General features: G+C 39.5%; 1 protein-coding gene across 1 annotated transcript in view; it reads right to left on the reverse strand.

Moving 5' to 3' along the window:
• Positions 1-8,997: 8,997 nt before the first annotated feature.
• LOC136857720 (uncharacterized) overlaps positions 8,998-17,991 on the reverse strand; it is a 31,337-nt gene continuing 22,343 nt past the window's right edge. Inside the window, exon 2 of the mRNA XM_067136595.2 lies at positions 8,998-11,427. Coding sequence (XP_066992696.2) covers positions 10,176-11,427 — 1,252 coding nt within the window. The 3' untranslated portion in view covers positions 8,998-10,175. The remainder of the gene's footprint in view (positions 11,428-17,991) is intronic.

Raw genomic sequence — 17,991 nt, forward strand, 5'->3', positions numbered from 1 at the left:
TTTATCATCAATTGCTTATGTAATTCTTTGCTTTCTGTTAAGTGCCTATCGAGTTCCTCCTTAATTGCATCCTGATTTTCATAATTTACACGATGTAATTCGCGAGTTTCTGCAAACTGGTGGTTGATCTCGATTTTAATGTCAGCCTAAGCTTTAGTGTTCTATTCTAATTGTAAATTCAGGCTACCTATATACTTCTTAATATCATCACTTGCCTCCCTGCAACTATCCTGAGTATCCTGCACCATGCCTTTCAAATCTACATCCGCACTATCTAATTTAACGTCCATATTTTCTAATTTACTACTCATGGCCTTTATGCTATCAATCATGTCCTCCTGTCAGCATCCATGTCCTTCATACTGTCGCTCATGTCCTGTCTGTCAGCCTCTATGGCCTTCATGCTATCACTCATGTCCTTTAACATTTGGAGAAACCGACCCTGGGTACCTTCTCCTTCCTCATCCTGCATTATTTCAACCAGTATAAAAAGTGTAAGGTTGCTGGTGAAACTGCGATTTCAACCGAAGAACTCCACAACTGTGAGCAATAAACAATATTATCCTCACCTACTTTGCAAAATATAAAATTCAACAAGCCATCATCTTAACTATCACAACCAACGTTCACTTAATCAAAGTCGTCAGTTATGACTTCTTCAACAGCGTCTCCAATTTTGAAAGGTTATCCTATCGTAAAATTTAATTTATAACTGATCTGGTCAATAAACTCCTATTGTCGTTGTATCTTCCCAGCCTCACTTGTTGGGTATTTATTCTACTTCTCTCGAGGTCACTCTCGTCGAGTGACTAAAGCCCCACGTTGTTGTGGCATTTTACTGAACACTTCCAGGCCCTTCGAAGGATACCTACCTTCCTTACCTATCAGCAGTCGGCATGAGATATTTCTCTTGGGTCGTATGTAGGTTCTCCGTCATTTGTTTAGGTAAGAGGCAGGTTTCAGTAATTTTTTTGTTATTTGCTTTACGTCGCACCGACACAGATATGTCTTATGGCGATGACGGGATAGGAAAGGCCTAGGAATTGGAAGGAAGCGGCCGTGGTCTTAATTAAGGTACAGCCCCGGCATTTGCCTGGTGTGAAAATGGAAAACCACGGAAAACCATCTTCAGGGCTGCCGACAGTGGGGCTCGAACCCACTATCTCCCGATTACTGGATACTGGCCGCACTTAAGCGACTGCAGCTATCGAGCTCGGTTTTCAGTAATTTAAAACTTATGTCTACATTGAGAGAATTCTATTTACATGTATCGGTTTATTGACCATTTGAAACAACACCAAAAAGAATCTAAGAATCTGAAATTTCACAACAGCTAATCAACGAACTCAATCCTGTCCGTTTAAAAAACGCTGTCCAATCGGTATGTGCCACACAGTGGTTCTACGGCATGGACGCTGAAATGAATCGATGTGACCTGCGACCATGTCATGGACCGACATCTAACTTTGTGATTTACGTTAACTTCATTGTGGATGATGACTGCAATAAGAATGATGCGATAATGGCAGATGGTCCTAAGCTAAGTCACGGAGGTTGATAACCCCATGACCATTCAAATTGTAGGGTGAATCCAGGACACAATTAACTTAAGGTAGTTGATGACCAAAGTTTCCACGTCAGTAAATCCCCAGCACATCTGGTGCACAACAAATAAAAATTTAAGAAACAACAACAACAACAACAACAACAACAACAACAAACGATCACAACACTTGTGGCAGTGAAGTCCCTTGCTATCAGACATGTCCCCTTAATAATTATGTTCATAAATTGCATTTTCCAGTTTTCCCAGCAAATTAAACTAAGATTTCCAGAATGCATTTTCAAGTTAGTCACTTGGTTTTAAGCTAATTCTCAAAATGCGGTTCCACTGAATTTAACCTATATAAATAAAATCGTAACGACCGTGTGTCTGTACATTGACTATTTTGGGGAAATTTCCGTACAGTTATACGTTTCGGGTGTAATAATGACCATCTGCATATTTTTTAGCTTTAGTTTCCTGAAAGTCCTAATTTTTACCCCGTTCCCCCCAAATCAAGATTGCGGCACAATCTGCCATGCGAGCTAGAAAATTGCAATTTGGCAAAAATGATACGTTTTGTCCTGTAACTGACGGAGAACATCCAAGATCCTTAAATTTTTCGCTTTTTATCCTGGAATAATATCGAAATATCGAGGCAATTCTAATGACGGTGCAGACCTTCGTTTCGAGATACTTCGTGGCTAAACGGTTAGTCCTATCACAAAACGGATGGCACAATCTTCTTTCAAATTGGAGTATCTACAACTTTGTCCTATGATTTTTTTTTTTTGTCGTCTCTCTATCTCTTATATGTTAGATTTGTCTCTATTTCTCATTTGGAAGTAAATTTTGCACTTTTTACACGCATAATTCTTACTTTGAATCACCTATGGGAAAGATAGAATCATCAAATTCTACACAAGCATTGGTCCACACAGTAGTCATATATGAGTCAAATTCTATGTCTGTAGCTCTCATATAATTATCCGAAAAGTAATGCACTGTGAAATTTCACTCTATTCACCGTTTCTAACTCAATCTGACCCACGAATAGATGAGGTATGAGAAAATATTATAGGACCAGCCATTTATACCGCTGAATACGGCGTCTTATGGTACAATCCGTTTGTCGATATGGCGTACCGTTTAGCAGCACTTAATCTGTAAATGATGGTCTGCAATATTTTAAACATGCATATACTTTTGTATGTCGATATGTATATATAGTGATGTCGAGTTGCATTGACCAAGACAGTGTGTGTCTGCTATTGTAATCAGTACTCCCCACATCGACTTTGACTGGCAGTAGGCATGGATTCCTTTTCCATCTCATGTGTAAGTGGCATTAGTAAGCAGGGCCCACAATTGTAAAGAATAATTCTCTTCTCGATTTCACTTGCAGAAGACAAGGCACCGTCCAATTTTGTTCAGGACTCCTCTACCCGACTCTGATTGTCCATTATGAACGAATGTACCCATCTAAAATGTGACTGGCATTCGGCATTGTGGCCTGCTATTTTAATGGAAACTCACGAACTCGGTGTGACTGGCAGTAAGCTGGCTGGCATTAGAAAATTGGGCCTGTCATTATAATGAGAACTGCACAACTCAATTTTGACTGGCAGTAGGGAAGTTTCCCGCCATTATAATAAAAAATCCTCAACTGTAATCTGTCTGGAAGTAGGAAAGCGAGCCTGCGATTGTAACGAAGACTTTCCAAATCGATTGTGACAGCGCACTAGGCAATGGGGCCTGCCACTATAATACAAACTTCTCAACTCCATTGTGAATGGCAGTAGGCAAGTGAGCCTGACGTTATCATCACATCTCCGAAATTCACACTTTACATTGGAAACAACGTATGGGGACATTCCCATTCAGTTTCTCGGGTAATGCTAAGAGACATGCAATTTTAAAAAATCTTATTCACTGCATGAACAGTAATTTACTTCGATATCGGTATACAATGTAGAATACCAGAGCGAAGCACGGGTACATTTGCTAGTCTTATACAGCATATAAAAATGAATGTTTGTTTGTTCGTATTCTATAGCCTCCGAAACTACTGCCCCGATTTCGCTGAAAATTTCATACATTGTTCTCGTTGCTCCTGAGAGGGTTATGGAAGTGGTTTGACGTGTTAAGTCCTCACCATACCCTTTGGCACATCACAATAGTCTAATACAGACGAAATATCGAATCTGTCCTACACAGACGAGACAGAGCTCATTTGAAGCCTCGCGATGCGAGGAACTAGCCTCAGCATGTCCCTATGGGACCCGAAAACCACATTTTAAGGCCCTAAAACCAACCGTTTTCGAGATATTGCCGCCTGAGTACCCCAGCTCTAGGAATCGGCTGAAGAAGTGACCCGCCGTAACCATGGCAACATTAAATCAAGGATTCTAGATTATCGAAAAAGACCAATGTTAGAGTCGATCCGTAGTTTTCTGGGTCGCTGAGATGGAATGTGACAAAATGAGAGATGTAATAATAATCGACACATATATATATATGTAAAATAACATGTCCTGAATGATTGACTGACTGACATTCATCATCACCGAGCCAAAACTAAAAAAAACTGTAGATGTTACAGACATGAAAATTGGTGATTGGAATCTCCTTTCAAAATAAAGAAATACGTATGTTTTTGTTCTGAGGAAAATTCAATTAATGCGGAGTGAACAGGATTGACAAAGGGGGTGAATTAAAAATGATTATATCTACAGTATAATTATCTCAGAAACGTAAATTGTTACAGAGGTGGAAATAGGTATTTTTAAGCTCTTTTAAAAATGAAGAAACATGTATTTTTTCAAAAAAACTATGGTGGGGGGTAAGAAGGACTGAAAAGTGGATTGAAGTATTTTTAATTAGGATAGTGATATCTCAAAAATTGAAGACGTTACACAGGTGAATATTGGTATTCGGAGTCTCCTTTAAAAATAAAGACACACGCATTTCTTTGTTTTCATACAATCCACTTAACGGGGGTGAAGGAATTGAAATATTAATTGAATTCTTTGTATGAGGATACTTATATCTCAAAAACTGAAGATGTTACAAACATGAAAATTGTTGTTTGGAATCTCCTTTAAAAATAAAGAAAAATAAAGAAACAGGATTTTTTCGGAAAATACACTTAAGGAGGGGAAGGTGAGAGAATTGAAAAATTAGTTGAATTATTTGTAATTTATTTTTACTTATAAGTAAAAAAAAAGTTAAATATGTTACAGATGTGAAAATTGGTGTTTCGAATCTCCTTTAAAAATCGGAGGATCGACTTAATGAGGTGGGGGGGGGGGCGGTGAACATAAGTAAAGGAGTTGATTTCTGTTTTTGAGGATATATGTCAGAAACTGAAGATGTTACAGACGTGGAAGTTGGTATTTTGAATCTCCTTTAAAATAAAGAAACGCGTATTTATTGTTTTCGGAAAGTCCACTTAAGGGGGAGAGGGGTGGAAAGAAGTGAAGAAGAAGTCGAACTCCTTTTATAAAACTGAAGATGTTGAAGAAGTGAAAACAGTTTTCTTTTGGCATCTCCTTTAAACATATAGAAAAAAGTACATTTTGTTTTCGAAACATACACTTAAGGGGTGAAAAGAATTGAAAAAGCGGATAAATTTTTAAAATGACGACCGGTGTATCTACAGTGTATGTAAAAAACGTAACATGCTACATACGTGAAAATTGGTATTTGTGATCTTCTTTAAAAATAAAGGAACATTTATTTTTGTTTTGTTTTCGGAAATCCACTTAGGTGGGGTGAGGATGGGGGAAGGACAGGTAAAGGGATACTTAAATCTCAAAACTGAAGATTTTATAGACAAGGAAATAGGTATTTGGAATCTTTTTTAAAAATAAAGAAACTTTTTTTGCTTCGATTTGAGAGAAGACTGTTTCTCACATGTTTAGTTCTATGTCGCATGGTCTTGTTAGCCCCAATAGGCAATATCACATACGTGATTTACAAAGATTTTCTGGGGTAAATGAACTCAATTTTTCGGTGAGCGTTTATCCTGTAGCGCTTTTCCGATAATGTCTTAGTACAGTACCGAGGAACGATTACTTTTAACAAATTAGGAAATCCACGAGAGCGAAGCCGCAGGTAACTATCCAGGACGAAGTGGATTCCATACCTGCCAACTTTTAGAAATCAAAAATAGTAAGATTTTTTAATAATTCTTCGGTTCAGAGGGTCCTGGGTTCGATTCCCGGCAGGGTCGAGGATTTTAATCGCCTTTGATTAATTCTACTTGCCCGGGGACGTGTTTGTGTTTGTCCCAACACTTTCCTCTTCATATTCAGACAAAAAACTACACTACCAACCACTAAATAAATACGCAATAGTGACTACATCTCTCCATATAGGGTTGGCGTCAGGAAGGGCATCCGGCGGTAAAACAGGGGTATAACCACATGAGCGACACAGTTCATACCCGCGACCCCACAGGTGTGGGAAAACCGGTATAAAAAGGAGAAGAAAAGGAATTTTACTGAGATTTTCGTCATTCAGAGATGATTGAAATTGTGCCCTCGTCTTCTTTACCTGCCAGTGATTGAATCTGGAAATATATTTCTGAACAACGGTCTTGCGTGATCAGAAGAAGACAAGGCAAGGTTATGTTCGACAATGACCGCCGTGAACAAACATTCTGCTCGAGTGACTGTATCACCTTCCTTCCAGCCTCCTCCTCTCGAGACATCTAGCAATATCTTCGTGTTTGTGTGTGATACTGTGAGCTACAATATCAGTCTTCCCTCCATACGAGATATTTATGTCACACCCACACACAGAACAAATGCATAATAGTTTCCTTTGTTAGACAGTAAAATGAACGGAAAATACAGTTTTATAGGTATCCGTGAACACTTGGAGATAAAGTGTGTTGTGTTTTGTGGTCATAATGTAAAGAGAAAATACCAGAAACTATTACCGACTTAAGTCTCTAAAATACATTCAAGTCATTAAAATTATGAACTAAGAACGAACACAAATGCATTGAAGTACGCGAAACTACCACATACAAAACAGATCAATATATCTCGTACATTATTAACATACGATTTCCACAGGGGAAAAAACACAGAATGTCTCTCTTAATCCCAGATATCTGCAACAATTGCCTACACATAGAGTACGTACTTCGTTGAATGAGTCCAGCATAATGTTTCAGGTGGTATTCACAATAAATTTGTCAATAGTCGGTGCTTACGTGGCGATATTTATTATAACCTCCTTACAAGAATATGTGAGACTTCAGAAAAATGAAGTCTTCGTAAAGGATGCCTAGGCGAGTACGAAATTAAAATTAAGAAAATGCATGACTCAAGAAGAATTTTAACCCTCGTTGCTCCAAGTAACCTATCCAGACACATCTACCATGCGTAATTCCGCGCAGCTACTTCCAGCGTGGAAGTTCCGCCACTATAACTCTGTATTCACGAGGAGAGCGAAAGTTCATGCTTCGAAAAGTTACTGATGTGTTACAGCCTTACGGCCCGGTTTTGTGCCTATATTGAACGTTCTAACAGTAGTAATTACACGACGTAAGCTATCACACCTGCTGTACAACATTTGCGTACAATAGATTATACAGTAGTATGAAAACACGTTTCTATCAACTCCAGTGTGATAAGAGTATACAAACTGGCGGTGCATTGACATGTCTGTAATTGATCCTAACATATCACGCATTCTCTGATACCGCGACCGCACTTTTCTATCAAAAGAAAATGGCCTCTTGGACCAATCAGGTGAGCAATTCTGTACCGATAGCTATTGGAGTGACTACGGTTTGTAGAGTACAGTAACATTTCGTAAAAGTGACTAGAGCATTGGACTCCGCTCTACATAAAATGGTACAGTGTGTTTGAGACGGGCCTCACTTACTGCCCCTTGTGCCGTTTTTGCATTGTACGGGGAATCTATATCGATCTAACTACACATAAAATTGCTATAAAATGTTGCGTAAAATAGGATTAAGAGCCGCGTAATTCCAAGCAGGTTGCATATTTTCAGGAAAAATAAGGGCAGCTGTACCATCAGGTATAATCTAATCCTATTTGTTCTTTTGCCCCTATTTGCACCATATGATATGAACCTGCATGTAATTGGAAGAGTGTTGAATGTGAGGATAGGAACGTTAAGGACGACACAAACACCCAGTCCCCAGGCCAAGGATATTAATCATTTACAATTAAATACACCTGACCCGGTCGGGAATCGAACCCGGAGCCGCCGGGTGACAGGCGGACACGTTGCCCCCTACACCACAGGGCCGGACATCGTACGGTATAGTTGACAAGTAAATTCGATGAGCTGACACATGTAATTTGTAAGAGATAAATTAAATGCGGCTGGGTACCTAATATGGAAAACTGTGGCATTCGAATTGTGGAATAATATTCCACATTAGGAGCCATACTTTTGCGATTGGCATAGGTAGTTTTTCTTTCCTTCAACACCATGGCCGGTCGGAAGGACAGTTCGGAACAAGTGGAAGTGGAAGCATGTAGACATGCAGGAAGCATGCAGTAAGACATGCAGTAAGGACGAGGAAAATGGGGTACAAAACAGTAGCAAGCGTGCATGGTGTACGAAGTACTTTGTTTCGTTTGGCAACAATGAAAGAGACAACAGCAGAGGAATGATACTTTCCTCAAAGAAACCTAGACATACAACTGCGTCAAGAGTAGACAGTCAAGAACTCAATCAACCTTAGTGCAGTGGTTTGAGCAGACATAATCCTACGCGAAAAGGAAAGAAGAGGACAAGAGATGAGAGTTCGTCTTCGGATAAAGAATCAATCAGCATGAGTGACGAATCATCTGCTCTCGATATAGAGAACATGGAGAAATGTATCCTAGTGATGAAGGTGCTACATGTTTCTATTGTGATGGCAAGTGTTCCAGAAATAGAAGGGGGCTTGAAGTAGTTTCAGTGCTTAGAGTGCATGACATGGTGCCATATCGAGTGTTGTGTTCAAGTGCAGAAGGTGACTTATTTGTTTGTGGATATTTGCAAAATGATATATTATTTTATATTCTATTCATGAGTTTCTTATTACAAGCGTGCTGACTTCGAATGAAGTGGATTGATCGTACTCCATATCAGGGACACTTTTTACAAAAAATAAAAGTACAATTTCCTTTAACTGTTGTAATTTACAAAACTTTTAAGTGTTAATCAGATTGAAAAGTAGCTGGAAAGTAGACAGATTGTAGCAACAAGACACGCATTTACAATCTTAAAATGTCAAAAAGGAGTTCGTCATGTTTATGAAACTAAAACGGTTTTCCATATTTGGTACTCTTCCTCTATTATTATTATTATTATTATTATTATTATTATTATTATTATTATTATTATTATTATTATTATTATTATAAGAAAAATAATGTTAGTGTGTAAAACAACCTTGCCAGCCGATTAAAAATCTCTTCACATGTCATTGTCTAATACAAAACATGATTCACAACATGAAGGATAATTTCGTCGGTAATACGTCTTCCTTTGTCCGCTATGTGCATTAGGGTGCAATAGAGAATATTTCAGTCGCTTGAATCACTTTCTACGTATCCCTTAGCGTTGATACTAACTGACAGTAGAAGGATATAGTTTTCCGACGGTCGTATGTACCTTATTCAGTATGAAAGTGATCGTACTTAGCAATAGGTTTGATAAGAACAGTGGTTGCCACAGTTATACGGTTATAAGGAAAATACATCTAAGTTATCTTATGCACATTGCACGAGACAATGAAATTTAATATTACGATCACCGCAATATGCCTTGTCTTAAATGCTTATGAGATATATGAAAACAACATTGTTACTGAAGAACAACTTGTGAAAATTTGAATTTATAATTCCACCTTTACAATACTGTAATTGTCTTTATTAAGAAGACTACATTAAATTATACTCGTGAAACATGTTTCGTCCTCTCGTGTCCTCGCCTTGTTTTTAATGTTTTTTATTTGTGACTGAAGATGTCCCATAAGAGGGCGAAACATGTTTCACGAGTATAATTTAATGAAGTCTTTTTAATAAAGACAATTGCAGTATTGTAAAAGTGGAATTATAAATTCAAATTTTCACAACTTGATACTTTGACAATACGGGCTATAACATGAAGTTTATAACGTGCAATAATCAAGAACAGTTTCATTACCAGGAAGAAAGTAGATGTCCTCTAAACCAAATATAGTTAAAATTCTAATGTTTAAGTCCTTATGTTCGTAGAGCCCAAGGTCTATATATTTTCGGTGTAAAATCTCTGTAAGTGTTTAGGCGACAAATGAGGATTTCAGGAAAGATAACTTGTTCATGAAATGAGGAATTAATACATTTATGTCAGTCTTAGTTGAACAGCCATACAACAGAATTAATAAGTACGTGCCGGTACTGAAAAATCCACTATCTGTATATTTCTACGCGTAGGATAAACCTACTAAAATATGGTAAACTGAAAACGATTTTTTAATCAATACTTTCCTTGTTAATGAAATCTTAAAACCCTTGCTCTCTACAATCCACACATGGAGTTTTACCGCTATTGGAACTGAGCCATCTAAATTATTATAGCACCATTCTGAACATATTAGGATAAAGGAAGGTTACTAATCAAATACTCCCATTTTGTCAAAGTGAGGCAACATCTGCTGCAAAGCTTCTCTGAAACGAGGATTGTTTAGAGTCTTCTCCCATGGAGAAGTTTCTTCGTTGCTCAAATCTTCCTCCGTGAGTTCAGCCATATCTGGGGCTTCTTCAGCATCCGCTACAACAACGGCGAGGATAGTGGTAGCTGCATATAATCCGTATAACGCTACTCTCTTCATTTCATTCTTCAAGTCTTGGAAACTTAACACATCCGAGTTAAACCCTAGAGCCGCAAGAGTCTCACAGAGCTGTGTATGATACATTTTCAGCACTTCATCCAAATGAGAAGCTCTCACCTCGTTCTGGGAACTACTGTAAAGGAAATACGTTAAATCCATGGCAGGTGATCCTAAGCAAGATAATTGGAAGTCAACAAAGCGCACGTCAGTAGGTTCCCCAATCGACGAGTATTTAAATAGGTAATTATTAATCCAGCAGTCTCCATGAGTTAAGACGTGAAATCCACCAGGTTGTAGCGTACAAATATCCACCAATTTATCGCTGTATTTAGGTATGAGTTTCTCAAGTTTAGCTGCATACGTTTCAAAACCACTCCAGGTTTTAATGGCTTTTGAAAGAGTCCTCATTTGCGCAGGTAGGAATTTATCTAAATTCGGTTTGTTGCTTCTGCAGAACACATTATCACCGTACTGACTTAATATGGTTGGATTGTGTCTATGAAGGGCACCAGACATGCCATGTAGATGAGCTAGATTTCTCACCACAATATAACAATGTTGAAGGTCTAACATCGCTTTTCTATTGGCCATTCTGAATCCTTGGTATTTCAGATCTTCCAGAACTACAGTATTAGGGCGCGAAGTTTTAAAAGATTTAGAAGTTATGTATGGAATTTGTTCACGTTGAAATCTTTCATCTGCAAACTTGTAGATAGCTGGCAGAACGGATTGATAAATACTTAATTCTCTATCAAATACGCCCATGTCATTGATCAACTTTCTGATAACATCACCATCTGGATAGCCTTTAAGAATAAGGTGGTGATTTTCAATATTTCCAGTATTCCCTCTCTTGTATTGGACTTCTACACGATATATTATACTGAGATAATTTTCGCCTTTCCCGACTGCAAATTGAATATCTTTATTGACAATGGATACTTCTTGACCAGGATGAATGTTTTGAAGAATTTCCTGAAGAAGGATGTCTGTAATCCAACTGCCATCATCCCTCTCAACGATGTCGTTAGATCTGGAATAGAAATAAAATAACATTAGTACAGCCAAATAGAGCATCAGAACGTTTGTTTAAACAATTGGTTTTACAGGTTCTTGGATTATATAGGTTACTAGCAAATGTACCCGCGCTTCGCTACGGTATTCCAAATTGTATACGGTTATCGAAGTAAATTACTGTACATGAAGTGAATAATAATTTTTAAACTGAATGTCAATTGGCGTTATCCGAGAAAAAGCATAGGGAGGTCCGCATTCATTGTTTTCAATGTAAAGTGCGAGTTGCGAAGTTGTGATGATAACGACAGGTGCACTTATCTACCAGAATTCACTATGTTTTAGAAACGTTGAATAAGGTGAAATTTGTGTAAGTTTTTCACACTGTGAATTAGTTTTCAAATACTTATGCGACAGCTTCAAACATTGAATTTGGCTCACCTATGGCTACTGGGTGAGCCAATATTCGTGTAAAATTTGATGATCCAATCTTTCCTATAAGTGAATCAAACCATCAATTATACGTGTACAAAGTGCAAAATTTAGGTAAATCCAGAAATACAGCCAAATTTAACGTATAAGGGATAGAGATACGACAAAATGTCTAGGGCCAAAGTTGTAGATCACTTCAAATTGAACGGACATTGTGCCATCCGTTTGTGATACGACTTACCGTTTAGCCAAGAAATACATCGAAAGGAAGGACTGCACCGTCATTAAAATTGCCTCCATATTTCGATATTTTTCGGGGGTGAAAGATAAAATTTTAAAACATCTCGTAAATTTTCCGGCAGTTACATGCTAAATGCTATAATTTTGCCAAATTTCAATTCTCTAACTCAACGTGGGAGATTGTGCTGCCATCTTTATATGGGGGATGGGTTTGAAATCAGGATTTACAGGAAACTTTTAAGCCCATACAACCTATAGGTTCTGGATAAATATCACCGACTGTGTTCTTATGCAGATTTGAACCTCCCAGCGTGTCCCCACCAGAGAATTTTGAGAATTTCAGATTCTAGGGATCCTGAAGTCATCAGCTTCTCTGGAATCAAGTTTTAAATTTTTAAGATGCCTAGAATGGTCTCATTAATTCACGTCTGTTTTCATTTTTATGCCCTAATTTATATATATATAGTACAGTATATATAGATCGCACCAAACTTACTTCCATTTATTAATATAGATTATATTTCACCCGCTTCCCTAGTGGTTCTAGGGGCGTCTTACTCCCACAGTATGTTTTCCAGGTAGTAAGTCATACTTGAAAGTCATACTGGGACATACACACGTCCATTATCTCTTCATTTCTGACAATTTATTCTTTCACCCTTTCTCACCCCCTATGCCAAAGGGGGATTCGGCAGTGTATTCGATTATTATTATATCTCACTCCCCCCGCCCCCACCCTAAAGGGGGCTAAACTTTGAGTTTAAAAAAATCGGGAGTGTTACTCTTCATCTCACCGACCCCGAAAAGTATGGATTCTACACTACTTTCGATGATGTGTATATCTCAGTCTCCTTGCCCGCCCCCCCCCCGCCCCTAAGGGTCCTGGAGTGTTTTACCCCCACGTGGTTTGTCTCCTGATGCTAAAAATCCGGAGTGTCACTATTCATCTCAGCAATCTAGAAAACTATGTATTCGACACTATTTTCTATTATTTCTATATATATCACTCTCCCATCGCCCCCCACCACGAAGTGGGCTGAACTTGGACATGAAAAAATTCCGGAGTATTGCTATTCATTTCAGCGATCCAGAAAAGTATGGATTCGAAACTACTTTCGATGATATTTATATATCACCCCCTCGCCCTGCCCCCGCCCCTAAGCGTTCCTGGGGTGTTCTACCCACACGTGGTTTGTCTCCTGATACTCAACATCCGAAGTGTACAATTCACCTCAGTGACGCCGAAAACTATGTATTCGACACTGTTTCCGTTTAGTTTTATATACCACTCCCTCCTCGGTCCCCACCCAAAAGGGGGATGAACTTTGACTTAAAAATTATCCGTAGTCTCACTATTCATCTCAGCGACCCCGACAATTATGGATTCGACACTATTTTCGATTACTTTTATATATCACTCTCCCATTGCCCCCACCACGAAGGGGGCTGAACTTAGACTTTAAAAAATTCCGGAGTGTCACTGTTCATCGCAGAGACCCCTAAAAGTATCGATTCGACACTACATTCGATGATTTATATATCTCAGCCCCTCGCCCGCTCCCTCTGCCCCTAAGGGTTCCTGGGCTGACTTACCCCCACGTGGTTTGTCTCCTAATACTAAAAATCCGGAGTGTACAATTCACCTCGGTGACCCCGAAAACTATGTATTCGACACTATTTTCGTTTAATTTTATATATCACTCCTCCCTAGCCCTCAACCCAAAGGGGGCTGAACTTTAAAAATATCCGGACTGTCACTATTCATCTCAGCGACCCCGAAAAGTATGGATTCGACGCTACATTCGATGATTTTTATATCTCAGCCCCCACGCCCGTCCCCTCTGCCCCTAAGGGTTCCTGGGCTGTCTTACCCCCACGTGGTTTGTCTCCTAATACTAAAAATCCGGAGTATAGAATTAACCTCGGCGACCCCGAAAACTATGTATTCGACACTATTTTCGTTTCATTTTATATATCACTCCCCCCTCGCCCCCCCCCCCCCCCGGCGAAAGGTAGCTGAAATTTGACTTTTGAAAAATCGGGAGTGTCACTGTTCATCTCAGCGACCCCGAAAACTGTGGATTCGACACTTTTTTCTATTACTTTTATACCTTACCCCCCCCCCCTAAGGCAGCTACGGAAGGCTTAATCCAACAGAGCTCGTCTCCAGATAGTAAGTCATAAGTGTACCAAGTTTGTTTGAAATTGCTTCAGTAGTTTAGGAGGAGATGTGTCATTTATTATTATTGAATATCCAAAGCAGTTTGGAACCCTATTTTACATAGTATACTAGGGTTGTAGTTAAAATATATATTCACTTTTACAATGAAAATGAAATTATGTATCTAATCGACGGAAAATGAAGTGGATGAAGTTAATAAAATATTTGTAACAGCATGGCTTCTTAAACAAATGATTGCAGTCGCTTAAGTGCGGCCAGTATCCAGTATTCGGGAGATAGTGGGTTCGAACCCCACTGTCGGCAGTCCTGAAAATGGTTTTCCGTGGTTTCCCATTTTCACACCAGACAAATGCTGGGGCTGAACCTTAATAAGGCCACGGCCGCTTCCTTCCCACCCCTAGCCCTTCCCTGTCCCATCGTCGCCATAAGACCTATGTGTGTCGGTGTGACGTAAAGAAACTAACATAAAAAATGATACAGGGGTTTTGATAATGCAAAGTTGCAATAATTCAAATGAGAGTTCAGGTCATGCCTTCTTCTTTCAAATGCAGCACATTCAAATAGTAGGTGGCCCACTGTTTGTGAGGATCCGCAAACACACACGCAGCCATCAGAACGATTGATTCTGAATCGATGAAAACAATAACCAAATTTGCCATGACCAGTCAAAAATTGAGTAATTTCAAAGCTTGGCACCAACACGTTACTTTGCAGGCGGTTGAAAACCTCAGGGAAGAATATTTCTCTGGTGCCTTGGCCTCTAGTGGAAGAAGTCCAAATGTTGTTCCATTGATGGATTACGTGCTTCTTTATGATTTTTTTTAGCGTAGCTAGGTGACGTTTTGTCATAAGAACTTTCCAAATTAGATGTAGCCGCTGCTTTTGCCAGAAGATCAGCTTTCTCGTTTCCAGATATTCCACAATGAATCCAGTCAAAACAGATGTGCGGACTTTGTTGAGCTGTGGTTCTAATAGCTACAGCTATTGGATTCAGATTATATTTATTATTTATCGCATTCAGCGCAGCTTGCGAATCACTTAATAACCGAGATTTCTTATTGTTAGATTTGCACCATTCGATCGCAGACTTAATCGCCCACAGTTCAGCCTGGAAAATAGAGCATGTGGAAGAGAGTTTGTACTGGGATGAGAACACCTCAGAATCGTTTTCATGAACAACGAAGGCACATCCAACACACACACACACAAACACACACACACACACACACACACACACACACACACACACACACATTTTTATATATAGTAAGAAGAAGATCCTCCTCTGCGAACCATGTGACCTTGCCGCGGTGGGGAGGCTTGCGTGTCCCAAAGATGCAGATAGCCGAGCCGCAGGTCCAACCATATCGGATGTGTATCTGTTGAGAGACCAGACTAACGAATGATTCATCGAAAGGGGGGTAGCAGCCTTTCGGTAGTTGCAAGGGCGGCAGTCTAGATGATTGGCTGATACGGCCTTGTAATAATACTCAGCATGGCTTAGCTGTATTGATACTGCTACACGGCTGAAAGCAACGGGAAACTACAGCCGTAACCAACTCCTGAGGACATGCAGCTCTCTCTGTATGAATGATGTACTGATGATGGCTTCCTCCCGGGTAAAATATTCCGGAGGTAAACCAGTCCCCCATTCGGATCTCCGGGTGGGGACTACACGAGAGGGGGCGATCATCAGGAAGATGGATACTGACATTCTGCGAGTCGGAGCGTGGAATGTTAGAAGTTTGAATCGTTGTGGTAGGTTAGAGAATCTGAAAAGGGAGATGGATAGGCTAAAGTTAGATGTAGTTGGTATAAGTGAAGTACGTTGGCAGGAAGAACAAGATTTTTGGTCAGGTGACTACCGAATTATCAACACAAAATCAAACAGGGGAAATGCAGGAGTTGGTTTAATAATGAATAAGAAAATAGGGCAGAGGGTAAGCTACTACGACCAGCATAGTGAAAGAATTGTTGTCGTCAAGATAGACACCAAACCAATGCTCACCACAATAGTGCAGGTCTATATGCCTACTAGTTCAGCGGATGATGAAGAAATCGAAAGAATATATGAGGAGATAGAAGATTTAATACAATATGTAAAAGGTGACGACAATCTAATTGTGATGGGAGACTGGAATGCAGTGGTAGGCCAAGGAAGAGAAGGTAGTACAGTAGGAGAATTTGGATTGGGACAAAGGAACGAAACAGGAAATCGGCTGGTTGAATTCTGCACTGATCATAATTTAGTCCTTGCCAATACTTGGTTCAAACACCACAAACGACGGCTGTATACGTGGACGAGACCTGGAGACACTGGAATGTATCAAATAGACTTCATTATGATTAGGCAGAGATTCAGAAACCAGGTGTTGGATTGCAAAACTTTCCCAGGAGCAGACGTGGACTCTGACCACAACTTGTTGGTCATGAAATGCCATCTGAAGTTGAAGAAATTGAAGAAAGGAAAGAATACAAAAAGGTGGGATCTAGACAAGTTGAAAGAAAAGAGTGTGAGGGATTGTTTCAAGGAACATGTTGCACAAGGACTAAATGAAAAGGCTGAAGGAAACACTAAGGAGGAAGAGTGGAGAGTCATGAAAAATGAAAGTAGGGCTGCTGAAGAAATGTTAGGAAGGAAGAAAAGATCAACTAAGAATCAGTGGATAACTCAGGAGATACTAGACCTGATTGATGAACGAAGAAAATACAAGAATGCTAGAAATGAAGAGGGCAGAAAAGAATACAGGCGATTAAAGAATGAAGTGGCTAGAAAGTTCAAGGTAGCTAAGGAAGAATGGCTGAAGGAGAAGTGCAAAGGTGTCGAAGGCTGTATGGTCCTGGGAAAGGTAGATGCTGCATACAGGAAAATCAAGGAAACCTTTGAAGAAAGGAAATCTAGGTGTATGAATATTAAGAGCTCAGATGGAAAGCCACTTCTAGGGCAAGAAGACAAAGCAGAAAGATGGCAGGAACATATCCAACAGTTGTATGAAGGTAAAGATGTAGATAATTTGGTTCTGGAACATGAAGAGGCTGTTGATGCTGATGAAATGGGAGACCCAATTTTGAGGTCAGAGTTTGACAGAGCTGTGAATGACCTCAATAGGAACAAGGCACCTGGAATTGATGACATTCCCTCTGAATTACTGACTGCCTTAGGAGAAACCAGCAAGGCAAGGTTATTTCATTTAGTGTGCAAGATGTATGAGACAGGAGAAGTCCCATCCGATTTTCGGAAGAATGTTGTTATACCTATTCCCAAGAAAGCCGGTACTGACAGGTGTGAAAACTACCGCACCATTAGTTTAGTATCTCATGCCTGCAAAATTTCAACACGCATTATTTACAGAAGAATGGAAAAACAAGTTGAAGCTGAGTTGGGAGAAGATCAATTTGGCTTCAGAAGAAATGTAGGAACACGTGAAGCAATCCTGACTTTACGTCTGATCTTAGAGGATCGAATCAAGAAGGACAAGCCCACGTACATGGCATTCGTAGATCTAGAAAAGGCATTCGATAATGTTGATTGGACCAAGCTATTTATGATTCTGAGGATGATAGGGATCAGATACCGAGAACGAAGAATCATCTACAATCTGTATAAAAATCAGTCTGCAGTAATAAGAATCGAGGGCTTTGAAAAAGAAGCAGCAATCCAGAAAGGAGTGAGGCAAGGCTGCAGTTTGTCCCCTCTCCTTTTCAATGTTTACATAGAACAGGCAGTAA

Source organism: Anabrus simplex, chromosome 1, assembly GCF_040414725.1.
Source record: "Anabrus simplex isolate iqAnaSimp1 chromosome 1, ASM4041472v1, whole genome shotgun sequence".
In the NCBI taxonomy this organism is placed as follows: domain Eukaryota; kingdom Metazoa; phylum Arthropoda; class Insecta; order Orthoptera; family Tettigoniidae; genus Anabrus; species Anabrus simplex.